The following is a 15168-nucleotide window of genomic DNA, read 5'->3' on the forward strand; positions in this document are numbered from 1 at the left end:
TTGGCCTCAATTTCATCAGGAAAGTAAAAATTTATATTTTTAAGATACAATTAAGAAAAAGATGGCAATAACATGCATTCTAAAATCTAAATATTTCCTCATTTAGACATGGAGACATCTCATTAAAGCATAAGTACATACACGTTTCACCGAGCATTTGCAGCCAATTTCAATATGCATCACATTTTGAGAGTTTTTGATAGATATTTTGGTTTGAGGTTTATTACACAGCATCACGGGCATTAAAAGTGTTAATGGAAGGCCACCCAGTTATAACAACAGCCACTCCCTCTCAGCACTGAGCTGGTGTTACCCTGCAACCACCTGCTACACAAAAACACCATTTATTTTGATCAGTCTAACCTCATCAGCGCCCGCATGTGAAAGCCGTATGGGTACAAGCGACGGGGCTCTGGTTGTGTGTGACTCCCATATTAGATTGGTGGCAGGATGTAACGAGTTAATTTGATGATTTTTGACACACCGGTTTGATCAAATGGTCCACAGAGTCTGAGCTGCATCCACCGTCAAATCAACAGCTTCAAGATGTGTCTGTGTTTCATGCTGTTTCCATACCACACAGAGTATTTCACAGAAACCTCTCCAAAACAGCTCTGAATACCGTTTAAATGCAACAGGAAACCAACATCTATCACCTCTGACAAGCTGTTTTGTTTTGGGGGGGGTTTTCCCCCATCAAGAGACCATAAACCCAATATTTTATATTTAACAAACTCTTATTATATTTTATTATGTATTTAATATGCTTTTCCGTCTATGTGAATTCACTATTTTCCCATGAAGCGTTGTTTCTCCACACATTTGAATGCATAGCAGCAAGGCTGAAGAACTCCCCAAGTCCGGAACAAGTTCTGTGAACTGAGCTTTCACAAAACTTAAAGAGAGCACATTAAGTTAAAAGCCACCAATAGGTTTTATCCTATTTTAATATCTGAGAACTTCCAACAGTCTGTGATTGTGCCACCTGAGTGTGTGAACAGCACTCGGTGAAAGAAGTCATTCTCGTTTTTTGCTGGCATGGTCTGAAAAACACTACAGAGCCACAGCGGATGCCTCAAGAATGTGCTCGCTGACAATTGTGCCAATTTAGGAAGTAAACAAGTCTACAAAAAAACTGCGCATGGTGCACATCTCGCCTTGTTCCTTTTTCCCAGAAGACATGCTTGGGTGTTTTTTTTTCCCTTTCCTTTCTTTACACACACACGCTCAGGCAACTTGGCACCTGAGGAAGCCAGCCAATCACAGAGTCCCTGGGATGAGCCAGCTGTCATTGCTAGGCATTACATCATGATGGTGAGTCACTCCCTGGGATTTAGAGACAGTAGAACAAATGCCCAAATACACTATGGCCTTAACTCTCTATGACAGCTCAGCCAAGGTAAGCCATGTGAGAAGGTAGATTTCTGACTGTGGGAAAAACATAAGAGACCCGGAGTGCCTGTGTGCACATAAGGTGCATCAGATATATGCCGTTTATCGCTAAAGAAGAGAATAATCCTCAGGTTGGTCTCAGAGCTGGAACGGTGAAATCACGTAGAGCAACTTTTGCTGTGCCAAGACACCGCAGAAAGTGATACGGCATTTATAAGGTGCGACATCAAACTTACAGTCTGCATGCGCCAGCACAAAACACCCACACAGCCCGAGGGCCTAGACGCATCTCTTAATATCAGTGGTGATCACAGGAAACAGAGCACATCCCCTGAAGCTAAATTACAGGTCAGCGAGTTGTGTGTAAGATTTCAAATCAACACATCAAAGTGCTTTTTATAATAATTATAATAATAATAATAAGCCAAGTGGAGCCTTAGTGGTATCAAAAATATACCCCTATGTTTACTCTTCATATTGTTCTTAATTTAGTCACTTGGTTTCTTGTTTGCTGTCGCTGTTGCTGTTCATTATTTTGTGCATAAGCAGAAGTGTTAAGTGCCGGCATCCACACTCAGGTAAATAACTGCCAGCTGCCATTGTTATGTGAATGACTGGTCACTCCTAAGAAACCTATTATGCAAGCTGCAATCTGAAACCTGGGGTTAAGATGGCTAACGCTGCACCTTCGTAGTAGGAGGAAAAGAAATATCTCCAAACAGGACTCATAGGGGAGTAATAACGATTCTCAAAGAAAAAAGACACGTAATAAGAAAAGGAGGAATGTTTCAAAATGGGAGACCCACTCGAAATGAACTGTGTGGAAAAACATCGCTGCATGCATCTTAAATGAGCAGCGATTATCCCTGCAGACACCAGGTGTACAGGAAAATGAGTTGACTCTTCAGGTGGTTTGAAAAGCAGGATTTCTGAAAATCAGAAAATCCTCCCCCATCTACAAATGAATGCAGCAGGTGTGGTATCAGCTAGGCTGTGGAAATCCTGGAACAAAGCACTTTAAACTGTTTTACACTCTTACTTCAGTGAGTGCCTTAGCTGCAGTCCTAGAAACTAGCCACTGAAAAATACAGGTGTGAAAGTCAGCGTCACTGATACACAGGGCTTCCCTGATTACAGTTTTGTGACCTACAGAAAGGTTTTTCAATCTAATGACAAATTTGCTAAGATGACGACAAAAATTAGGTGAGTTTTTAGTGCACACTAGCACTACTAAAAACTCCATCAGAGAACGTATTTTTCCACTAATAAGTATTTTGAATCCCAAAAGTGACAAATGAATTAGCAGCCTAACACAACCATATGCCGGTTCAGTCAAATGCACAGTATATTTCTCATACTTGGGCTGTTCGATATATATCGGATGACGATATGAAAACGTCTATCGTTGCATGTTAAGCTATCGTTTGTTTCATGGTGTCACAAAATAAACTGTTTACGGCAATATTTTTTCAACGTTTTGATGGTCACTGTAGAATTTCTTAAAGTTCTCTCTTTCTCTTATATTTAATATAACCACACTACGGACGGACAAGCGACTGTTTTTATGCGTTGACGTTAGCAACAACGCCGGTAAAAACCATCGCGCGGCTCCGCCGTCCGCTTGTTTATTTACCACGTAAACCTTTCGCAATAAAGCTGAAGATCCTGTTGAGATTTTTCAAAATAAACAGAATCAAGTGAAAGAGTATGCAGAGTGTTTACAGATGAGAAGTAAAAAAGAGCCATTAGGTGCTAAAAAAGAAACCTCAGAATCAAACGTTAGAACGAGTTTTTCCCCGCAACACGCTGTGTAATAAATACTCACAAAGAAAATGTCTAAAAATGTATAGTTTCATCCATCTGTCAAAACACTTGACTCCAGGTACACGACCAGCAAAAACAAAACAAAACACGCAAATCGAGTTGCCCGAGATTCACAGAATTTACAGAAAATGTAAAATGTTTGTGATATATTTCTTTGTCTGGACGATAAATGTCTTATATCAGGATATGAGATTTTGGTCATATTGCACAGCCCTATCTCATATTATGTCATTATTTACATTTTAATACTATTATATAATAAACACATCGCAAGAGTGATTACCACTTCTGGCCCAGAGTCCCCCTGGCAGATGCCTACAGATGGGGGCAATGAGATGCTCGGGCAGCAGCGCCTCGGGACAGAGAGAACGATGGAGAGCTAACAGCCAATCCCTGTTTGTGCACCGTCGACAAAGGCAGCTTCAACTATTAATGACTCTTTCACACGCTCACCTATTGAAACCTTTTAAAACTTTGACTTCTTACAGATAAATGTTGACCGAAGGCTCTTTGTCCATCATCTCGACTCCAGGAGAACTAGACAGGATGTGAGACTGAGCTTTTAGGGAGGGGTAAAAGCGATCACTGTAAAGGGAAAAGCAGGGTGCTTGATTTATAACACAAGATGAAACAACTGCAGTATTTGATCAGGCATCAGTAAAGTAATATATCAGGGATCAGAACTTTTAGAAGAACTCATAATAGCATCAGAGTTGGTCAAAGCTTTAAAAAGAAATACCTTTCTAACTAACATGGCTGACAAGAGAAACATGGGGACCTGGGGGCAGCAGTATAGCTAAAAGTCAGGCAATCACTAGAGCCCCGTACTTTTCGCTTTTCCAGAAAGTACCAAACCGGCTTTCCTGGAGAGATAATGCTGGGAAGGAAGCTAGAAGACAACACTGTGCATAGGGTTGAATAAAAAACAGCAGGTGTTTTAATGCAAGCAATGATATGCAGCTTATTCGTGTATACCCGTCAGTATTTCTATAGGTTATTGCATTTCAAAAGCTTTTCCTATAAAACTGCAAGACTTGTAACTTACTATTTTTACATTGCTAAGCATATAGCTTTGCAGGAGATCACACCCGAAGCCAGCCATCGCATACAGTAGGTGTTTGTTTAAGTGATGAAGCATAAGCATTAAAAGTCTGCCAAGTACACTCGGATGATATTGCCGCCGTTTTTCTGCACTTGAAGGCTCAGTTGAACAAAGAGAAAATAAAGCAAAACCTGCTCTCTGCACTTTTAGCTCAAAGATTGTCGGTAATCCAACATTAAGAAAATTACTCAGGGCTGACAAGCGTTTGTGTCATCCCTGATGAAGGTTACCGCAGCTAAGCCAAGGCATTTTATATGGAGGCGCTGTCACTCCAAGCATATTTTACATTTTATGCCTTTGGTTGAAACAGGTGGGGGGGGGAAGTTATGCAAAGTAAAAAATACTGGGTTTTTTCTTCTCCACCTGAAAATTAACACAACATAAGTATGAAGTGACTTTCAGAGACAAAATACCATCCGTTAATCAGTGCAAGTCCTGAGGGAAGTAAGTTATAACGGTGACAGGCTATAAATAACACAGAGTCCCATGCTGACAATAAAGAAAACTGGAACATCAATAAACACAGTATCTATTCCAAATAAAAATCGGTGCTTGTAGCTCTCCAGGCATTTCAAGGAGGACAGGGACATCATGCTGGGATTCTGTTGCGCAGCAATGTAGTCCATCGTCACCTTGGGCAACCTCACCAGACTTGGCAGCCTCACTTAAAGAGCTCAGTAAAAGGGAAAAAAAATATAGGGAGTCCACTGCCAAAGGAGCACAGATCATTAGTTCTTATGTAGAAAATCTGGTGAGGTTGGGGCTAAGCAAGTATGCTGAGGAGTGCCACAACAAACACCTGAATATTCTCTATCACCTTGCAAAACTCACACGAGCAGCATCCCGGTTAGCCTTAGAGCAACAGCAGCTTGTTTGAAATCACAGCCACTCCCACAGATATTTCACCTTCTTGGATGGGATCTTAGGGAACATCAAGCATTGTTTATCTGAATTCATTAGAAGCTGATGCTGCTTCACTCTGCCAAAATGCCAGAGTTTAGCCTAAGGAAACTGGAGAAGTATTTTGTTTCAGACCCCGTTTCTTTAACCAGAACAGAAGAAAAGACCACAACAAAAAGGATCAGAAACAAGATTTTACTGAGCTGAAATGGATGGCTAAGCAGAAAGTGTGTCAACAAGCTCAGTGAAGGCATATTTTCATTTTGACAAGAAAAGTCCCGCCACAAAAATGTGGCTTTCATGAATAACTTCATTTTGGAAAAAAAATACATATATACACACACACACACACACACACACACGTAAATATATATATATATATATATATATATATATATATATATATGCATATTTGCATGGTATATAATCATAATGCTTATGGTTTTGTTATAAAGACATGTTGTTTTAACCATGGATGACTGTGCTGGGTTGCCTTGCGTCTGAATTAACTACATATTGTATTGATTTTTCTGCTGCCTTTAGGCGTCGCCACAACAGATCGTCTACCTCCGTCTCACCCTATCTCTAGCATCCTCCTCTGTCACATCGACCCTCTGCATGTCCTCCTCCGCTACATCCATGAATCTTCTCTATGCACTTCCTCTTTTCCTCAGCTCCATATTGCCCATGCCTCTGATGTACTCGTTTCTAATCCTGTCCATCCCGGTCAGCTCTGCCACCTCCAGCTCCACTTCCTTTTTTGTCAGTGTCACCCTCTCCACTCATACATCATAGCAGGTTTCACTGCCATCTTGTAAACCTTCTCTTTCACTCTTGCTGCTATCTTTTGTCACAAATGACCCCCTGACACTCGTCTCCACCCACTGCACCCTGGCTGACCCCGTCTTCACTACCACTGCTCCTTCCATCTTCACTGTTACACCTGTCTACTTCCCATTAGACATACATATTCTGTCTTGCTTCTAGTGCCTTTTCATTCCTCTTCTCTCCAGAGCATAGCTCCACAGCTCCAGCTCTACAGATTATCCTCCACCTGCTCCCTGTCTGCAAGTATCACAGTGTATGGAGACTCATGGCTGACCTCTTCCATCATCCTGCAGCTTATCGCACCCCCACCCTGAATCCATTTCCCACTCCTTCCATACACCATGCTACAAGTTGTGGTAAGTAATGTAATATTAAATTTGTTTGTACTGACTCATCAAACTTTAAGTTACCATTAGATGAGTCATTGTGCATTAACTCATCTAATGGTAACTTAAAAATTCATGTTACATTAGTTAGTATTACTCGTGGCATTCCATTAGAACATAATGACATAATGTGAATATACATGACTAAAGGCTACCTTCCTCTGTGAATATTATATCTGCTTGAGAATTTTGGGAGACATTACTTCATTGACATCAGTTGTCCATTTAGTTACACACTCTGAAGACAGCATTAAGATCTGAAAATCATGTTCAATGTTGCGCTCAATGGCAAAGGAAGGGGCTGCTGATTGGGTTGCATAACAAGTCCGTCTCTTTTTTTCTGGGTTTTTTCCCCCACATTCAATTCTCTATAGGACGCCTTCAGAGCTCACACAATAAAAATCACTCATGGGTTCTATTCATGTCCTGATTAATATGCAAAGACAGCCTATCCTCATCTAACAGTCAGAAGAAATATTATAGCCAGTCAAGTCATTTTGAGCTCATCTGGATGGAATTATCAGCACTTTCAGAAGCTCTGTGATATGACATGAATTTATGGATTATGTAAAACTTGTATCATCTGCATTTCAAAGTTTTTAGACTTTACGTGCCTCTTTATCATCCACGGACGAAGAACTTCTAATGGCTTAGTGACTGGAATCAAATTAAAACTGTCTTTGTGTTCCTGTGTTAAAAACCCCCAGAAATTATTGTTTTTTTGTAATTAAGCTTAAAAGTGTTTGTAAAGTGTTGTTCAAATTTGGGGATTTCAGCTCGATTTAACGGCCACACAGTGAAGCTGAACAGCACAGTTCCATTAAATATTAACAGTTTGGTGGAGCAATAACAGATTTTGCACAGATAAGCAAACCCATATGTGCAGGTACGTATTGTATATCTGTGGTACAGAGAGCAGTTTTTACAGCGGAAAATGCACTACATACACTTAATAACATCACACTGAAAAGAAATGTTGAGTGTCAGTAAACTAAATAATATTACTGACAAAAGACTGAGTGGAGTCTGGAAAGAATGAAGAACTGACATTAGTCACCATCACTCATCTCCTCAGTCCGGCTTTTTCCCTTGCTGCTGATGTGGAACCAGCAAGTGCAGATAACACTGAGGGGGTGGCTGCTGTCTCAGACTGTAGATAAGTCTAAAAGAATCTGCCAAATTCAAATATACTTGGCAACTCAAGCTAGCACCTAGGCTACAGACAGGCAGCTCTCATTTTAACTTGATTGTACTAGCCTAACAAATGTTCTGTGTTTGTGTAAAAGCATACCAACAGTGGATGTAAATAAGTGTTAACATCCTTTTCTATTAGTGAGATTAGGGACTTATAGTGGGTTCTGGCTGCAACGGCACTTAACGAGCATTGTTGTTGTCACATCTAAATGGACTGGTACTTGTTCAGTGCTTTTCTACTCAATTTGAGACCCCAAAGCGTTTTCTTACCACAAGCCTCATTCACCCATTCATACACACATTAACCTAAGTGGGTTTTTTTTCGTAATGTCCAAACACTCAGACTCCAATGGATGCATCGAGGGCAACTCGGGGTCCAGTATCTTGCCCAAGGATACTTCAACATGCAGAATGGAGGAGGCACAGATAAGGCCACCGACCTTCTGATTAGTACATGATCTACTCTACCTCCTGAACACACCCATCTAGAAAAATTATATCCAAGTGGCTGTACACAGGTCTTTGATAGTTGAGTGTCACTGTGTTTCATGTGACATGTTTGAATCGTGATCATGATGAAGTAAAGTTTATCACCAGTACTGTCTGGGGCAAACAGCAACCTCCAGGTCTGGAGAACGAAGCCAAGGCATAAGTGCCAAAAACTGCATTTCCTCTAATGCCCACTCAAAAAGCGAACGAATCCACATAGAGTCCTGTGTTTAAAACAGCCAATTTCACAGGATTAAAAAGCATGTTTACAGCCTTGTACACAAAGCAGTTAGGGCCTCCATAGTTCCCCCCTTCGTGGCAAGTGTACAGGGGTGCATTTTCTAAAACCCATCCATCTGCATATTGGAGCTGGTGTGCAGATGGATGCTGTGACTGACAGGGGTTCCAACACAGACTGCTGGACTACTCAAAGTCAATTAATGCACCTCTCCACCATGTCTGTGCTGTTGTTGCCTGTTGGAGCATTTTAAAAGGAATTATCTAACAGACTGTGCTGTGTGGTACAAACGATTCAAGGAGTTTCTGCTTCAGTTTTAGTGAGTTAAATTTGCACTAATTAGCAGATAATGTAACTCAGACACACAGGGCTCTGTGTCTGTGCTGCTGTGTGGGCTGTTTTGAGTTGAACTCTCAGGGGAGAAAGGATGATATGACATATAATAAAAGCTGCAAAAGATGGAGATCAATAAACAAATCAAGGGGGGGGAGCACAGCAAGAAGGGAAAAAAAGAAAGCTATAGGGCGAAAATGTAGACGCAGTAATGACTGAACTTTATGTAAATGTAGGCAGCAGCAAAGAACTCACATCTTGAGAATCAACTTGCAATTATGATGACAAGTCACTTGATCTGTTGCTCTCTTACATAAACTGTACGGCGACACAGGCATGCAGTATTTAGCTAAACAGAAGCTGAATCCAAGTAGGAGTACTGCTATAATCTGAACAGTCCATGTACTGACGAGAATTTGATCATAACAAGCCGTAATAGTACATTAGTACAAAGTGTCTCCAAGCCAAATGGTGCATGGACCAGAGTGCAACTACGGAGCAAAGCTTGAAAGAGCCAGAATCTAGTTTTATTTAAAGAGCGGACTAAAAATGCCTTATAATTTTCCTGTGTTTGGCTGCTTTTTCCAGTTCCCCTAAGTCAAAAATAGCCTGTATTATTTTCATAGTGGCTTTGAACCCACCACAGCAGTTAAAGTCCCATATGTTAGCCATTTAGGATTTGTGTATTTTCTCCCTCAAAATGTTACGCTAAAGTTTTTCTTCCCTTCTGTAGTTCAGCTGACTGATTAAAGTACACACATGCTGCTTTACAGCCAGAACAGTACATGGATTTGCACTGCTTGCAGTTTCATATAACTGTATGAACTGAATGGCAAGTGCACATCAGCATCTAGCCTGCCTTCAGCCTGCAAACTTGTTGTTTCAGGAACAAAAAGAATAAAGAAATCCAACAGAGGCAATCCACTTTCAGCAAGAGAGAGAACACTCTGCCATTCTGTCAGATGCTAAAACACTGCACAGCGGTTTGCAATATCATGTGAAAAGGCGATTAAACTCAATAACATCCATTCGCTTCTCCTTTTTTTTTTCAGGGGCGCTGGAGCCTATCCCAGCTGTCATAGGGCGAGAGGCGGGGTACACCCTGGACCGGTCGCCAGTCTGTCGCAGGGCCAACACACAGGGACAGACAACCATTCGCGCTCACATTCACTCGCACATTTACACCTAACGGCAATTTGGATTTTCCAATTAACCTATCCCCACAAGCTGCATGTCTTTGGACGGTGGGAGGAAGCCGGAGTACCCGGAGGGAACCCACGCAAACACGGGGAGGACATGCAAACTCCACACAGAAAGACCCCGGCCTGATGTTGGAATTGAACTCAGGACCTTCTTGCTGTACGGCAACAGTGCTAACCACCGTGCCACCGTGCTGCCTAATTATGTAATTTGATCATAAATATATTTTATCCTCAAGTCAGAGTAATCAATCAGGAATGCCCAGTAGTACATATTTTACATATTTGGTCAGTGCAGGGCGCTGCTGGACGATGCTGAGCTGCAGTGCAATAAAAGCCAGTTTAAACTTTTACTGGAAGGCAACCCTGCGTTGGTTTCTCTACAGCCAACAGCACAGAGCATGAAAGGGTTAAAAAAAAGAATAGAAATGCCTCAGATCTGTAACTTCACATTCTTGAAGTCATAAATCTGAGGCGGTGTCATTTTCACTTTAATAAACGGGGCTTCTTTTCCCCTCAGATTACCCTGCATCACCTTCTACTTTTTCCAGTTTCAAACTGATCACCACCATGGATGCGGTGGCTTAATTCAGTAACACAGTCAGAACAGGCACTGCACACTCGACTTGAATTTAAGTCGAGAAAGATCACTACCTGTGTCGACTCCTAAAACTGCATTATAATGCAGTTACATCTTGGAAGGTGGTGTAGCTCTGCATTCTAATGTTTGGCGCGAGCCTCAAAAATGTAATTATCATCGAACTGGAACAGAAACTGGAAATCAATAAATGTAATTAAATTGCTCAGCCCTCAAAGTGTGTGATACTGTCATTACCCCTTCAATATACCCCGAGTCCATCAAATAATGCGATCAATTTATTTGAATTTCTCCTTGTTGCAAGAGGGTACAGCTAAGGCACAGTTGTCTAATTATCTCCCTCTTGGTTCCTTTCTCTTTCCCTCCCCTGCGGAGGCGCGGTAAATTGTGGGAGTGTCAGAATATTTCGGCAGGGTCATGAATCATATAGAAGAAATGAAAACATCCCAGCACCACTCTCTAAACCCACATCAGTGACAGGGTGCCCAAGTGTTTGGGTGCTGATTTGGAAATACCTCCAAAAATATTCTGGAAAACTTTCAAAAGCCAGCGCCAAGTGATGCAGTTTAAGGTTCATAGAAACCACAAACATCAGCCGGCACACGCATTATCCCAACACAGCCCATTAGATCCTCGCTCAGCTTGTTGAAAGTATTTTAAGTAGTTTTTTTTTCCCAACAGAAATCACAGCATTTTTTCCCAGCGATAAAAATGTAAAGTGCATTTTTTTGGTTGCTGTTTGTGAAGTGCAAAATGTCAAATCCTGTGTTTTAAAAGTTTGGACAGTAATCAATAAATCAATATTTTATATAACTTCAAGTATTAACATCACTATCACACTCAAAAACCACCAGATCATACAAACAAGAAAAACAAAAGCGGAGCCCCTTTGGGGGCACGCCCAGCACCACATGGAGGCCAGCTTAGGTTTTATGTACCAAAACAAGAAAAATACCATCCAACATACACAGTAATGATCCACCTTCTTCAAATTCTGTCGTCTTATCCACTCAATTTCCCCAGTCCACATTATTTTAGGCTATATACATTATTTTCCTGTGCGTAGACCCACATTCTTCATGCTCGATTTCCCTAAATTCTGCAAAGACAGGGCTGTTGGCTTCAGCACAACTGTGAAATAAATGTATTATTTAGCCAGACTGAGACTACTGCATGGATAATTCAATACAGTCTCACAGTGCTACATCTATGAACTTTAAACTAATGATGCGTGCTCGGGGAAAAGTGACTTAACAGTCTACCCCAAATAATGTGTCATAGCCGTGTGGCACAAACACAAGGCAAGGAAAGGAAAGGAAGAAAGGAAAGGAGTCAAATGTCAATAAATCGAAACAGGCATAGCCAGATGATAGGCTACTTTTTTAGCACATGAAAAGATTTGCCTTCTGGTTATTTTAACTGTACCTTCAGTCATTTCATCCAGACTCAGTGGCTGTATTGGCTGCAGTTAATCTCAGTAGGGGAGAAGAAAATGCTTCTTTTTTTTATTTTGTTTTTTGCCATAGACAAGAAAAGCATAGACCTGTAGAGCACTGAGAAACAACAGTGCAACTGAGGCCCCGGGTTAGAATAATCATTTTACACCATAATGTACACTAAATTGAATCAAATTATAACATCAAACTATTCTTCCGCTCTCCAAGGACCCCTGGGGGTCCTCAAACTCCTCTTTGAGCACTCAGTTGCAGTGTATGGAATGGGGAGGTGAATGCAGGGAGGAGAGAAGGATGTGGGTGGTGGGAGAGGTGGGGGCTTTGGGGGGGAAAATGGGTCCCCCTCCCGCCCTATATAACCATGAGAGCTCTGGGATTGGATGCTATTGTATACATTGAAAGACTATTCAGTCTACCTCACTGGATGACGAATTTCCCCTCAACCAACGAAATTAAAAAGTACGATCAAATCAGTCTGGGTCTGTGCCTAAGTCGACATCATTTTGCGCATGGAGGTTAGAAAAAAACAAGCACCTCGCTACTAAGTTAGAAACTACAGAGTCCTTTTTGGCCAGAAAAACAACAAAAACAGAGGCAATACCTCAGTGTCGACCTATATGATCAGAGCAGGGATGCAAAAACTAAACTCCCGCACGGACACATAGCACAGCTACTGGTTATGTGCCAAATCCGATCGTGGCACAAGTGGAAATTTGTGCGTGCATCTTATCGATCTATTCGATAGTTTTAAGCGCATGCGTACGGAAAACAAATTGAATATTAAGGTAATAAAGAGAAAAAAAGGGCAGTAAATCTGTTTCCAGTGGGCTAAAACAAAGCGTTCCCGCTAATAGCGATCGGCTCTCCGGACACCCCATCCTCGGTGCGTCACGTCTGACCCAGCAGAACTGAGAAAGCCGAGGTGGACTTTTGAATGACAGTATATTCGTTTGCCGTTGACGTTTGCAGCGACTTAAGAGGCTATAAGCAATAAGCTGGCTGCTGACATAAAGGGGACCACAAAAAGCGCCCCACTACACCACCGGTATCTGGAAGCATCCTCCTCTATTTACCCACAGGGACGAACTCAGGAGCTTAACTTCCACAGCACGCAGTACGAGTGGGGATTTTTATTATTATTATTAAAAATATGTTGCATAACTTAACTTAGGGAGAACAGTCACCCCGAATGAAAGAGACTGGTCGTCTGCACTTCTCTGTGTTGTGCAGGGATATTCAAAATGCACCGAGATACGCGCCTCTATCAAACTGTATAACCCCAAAACTGAATAAAATGCGCCCTGCTAAGTAATTCATGTCGCTTTCCCTCAGAGAGGGGGAGATGCCTCACTTTTTAGAGAACTTTTGGGATAACTGTGAATTTTGCAGCGCTCGAGCTCCAAATCCAGCGCCACTGTCCGGAGTCAGTGACAAGGATGCCGCCGGTGGGACCAGAGGATGCTGCTCTAGAATCAACACGTCTCGGCCTGCGCTTTCACACAGATTTGCTTTGCCTACAGCTGGATATTAATCCCCACACAACCTAATATTAGACTAGAACAAGAAATAACTCATTTTACCTGCACAGCCGATGAATAACAATCCCCAGATGAGGTCCCTTATTTGAAGCATTGTAATGTGTCACACAGCTATTCTCCTTGAAGAGCAGACGCACTTTAAAACAAGAGAGGTGTCTCTAGTGATGGGGGGGAAACAGTCTTTCCAGGGACAACAACTGATACCAGGCGGATTTTTGGTCCTTCTTGCTACCCGTGTTCGCGCCGCGGCACAACGAGAGTGACAGGCTGAAACCGTAGCACGCACTCGCGCACGCATGCACTCAATAGATACCAGCACGAATTACTCCGCCCGGTAGGCTATAACCCCCCACACACAGAGAGACACACACGGAGGGGGCGGGCTGAGGTGAATTCAGTAACAAAGTAGTGCGCGGAGCTGTCTGTGCAGACGGCAGATGGCAGAGGCTGTAATTCGGATTACTGAGCTTGCAAACCGGCTAACTATGGTTTAAAACACATAGAGTGACATATTGGTTCTAATTAAAAGTGTTATCCAGACTGCTAGAATAGCTTAATACTAAACGAATGACTGAATTTCCAAATAGTGATGGATAGTTCACAATGACAATATTTTATTCCATTTTATTTAAAAAAAAAATAATAATAATTCTGAGGTGATATTGTTTATATTAATATATTAATATGGTTCGTATATGTGGTGAGTAGTGTTGTGAAGCATCTCAATAGCTACTGTTGGACAGTAATAAGCAGACACCCAGGGTGTTTTCTTTTTGTTTGTGGTCAGAAGTTTACATCCACTCATCATGTGCATGACTGTCATGGTAATTTGGGCCTTTCATTTCTTTGAACTGTTCTTTCACCAGGGTGAAATGACTGTACTTTTTCACTCACTGTGGGTGTATACACCACTCTGCATTTAATCATTAGTTACTATTAATCTCTGTCTCTCTTCCACAGCGTCTTTTGTCCTGTCTTCCTCCCATCACCCGCAACCAGTAGCGGCAGATGGCTGCCCCTCCCTTTGCCTGGCTCTGCTGGAGGTTTCTTCCTGTTAAATGGGAGTTTTTCCTTCCTGTTGTTGCCGACTGCTTGCTCAAAAGAAGTTGTTTGATTGTTTGGGTTTTGTCTCTACTATTATAAGTTCTTTCTTCTCGTAAGTGCTTTATATTGTTCTTACAATATAAGGTGACTGTATGAGGTGACTGTTGTTGTGATCTGGAGCTATATAAATAAAATTGAGTTGCACAAGTTAGAATTTATTTTGGCTTTCCTCTAATCCACACAGGGTCAAACGTATTCATACAGGCTCAAATGTCTACATAGCCTCCCACTAAAAGTTAACAAGTTGCACCTCAAACAGATGGTTTTGAGGGCCATCAACAAGCTTTTTTCACAATTCTAACTGGATATTTGACGACTCTTCTCGGCAGAATGTGTAGAGTTCATTTAAATTGGCTGGCTTCCTTGCTCGCAAGTGCTTTCCTCAAAATTTCAGTAGGATTGAGGTTGGGGGCTTTGTGAAGGCCATCCCAGAAGCCTAATGTTAGCCCAGTTTATCCATTCCAAAACCAGTTGCAAAGTCTGTTTGGGATAAGTGTCCTGTCGAAACGATTACGATTTACAACCTGAATAGGTGATAAAGTGAGATCTTTCAGCCCAATTCTACTTTTTCTACATAATCCATCATACA

General features: G+C 41.7%; 1 protein-coding gene across 10 annotated transcripts in view; it reads right to left on the reverse strand.

The window, feature by feature from the left end:
• ncam1a (neural cell adhesion molecule 1a) overlaps positions 1-13762 on the reverse strand; it is a 269401-nt gene extending 255639 nt beyond the window's left edge. For 6 of the 10 annotated variants that reach the window (XM_085289718.1, XM_085289717.1, XM_085289720.1 and 3 more), the window contains exon 1: positions 13518-13762. In XM_085289718.1, coding sequence (XP_085145844.1) covers positions 13518-13569 — 52 coding nt within the window. In that variant the 5' untranslated portion in view covers positions 13570-13762. The remainder of the gene's footprint in view (positions 1-13517) is intronic. The other 4 variants (XM_085289723.1, XM_085289724.1, XM_085289721.1 and 1 more) reach the window with 3 other exon arrangements.
• Positions 13763-15168: the final 1406 nt, after the last annotated feature.

The sequence above is a fragment of the Mchenga conophoros genome, linkage group LG10 (assembly GCF_057382185.1).
Source record: "Mchenga conophoros isolate Kocher_MC1m ecotype Shallow Benthic linkage group LG10, M_conophoros_male_GT1.1, whole genome shotgun sequence".
NCBI lineage: Eukaryota > Metazoa > Chordata > Actinopteri > Cichliformes > Cichlidae > Mchenga > Mchenga conophoros.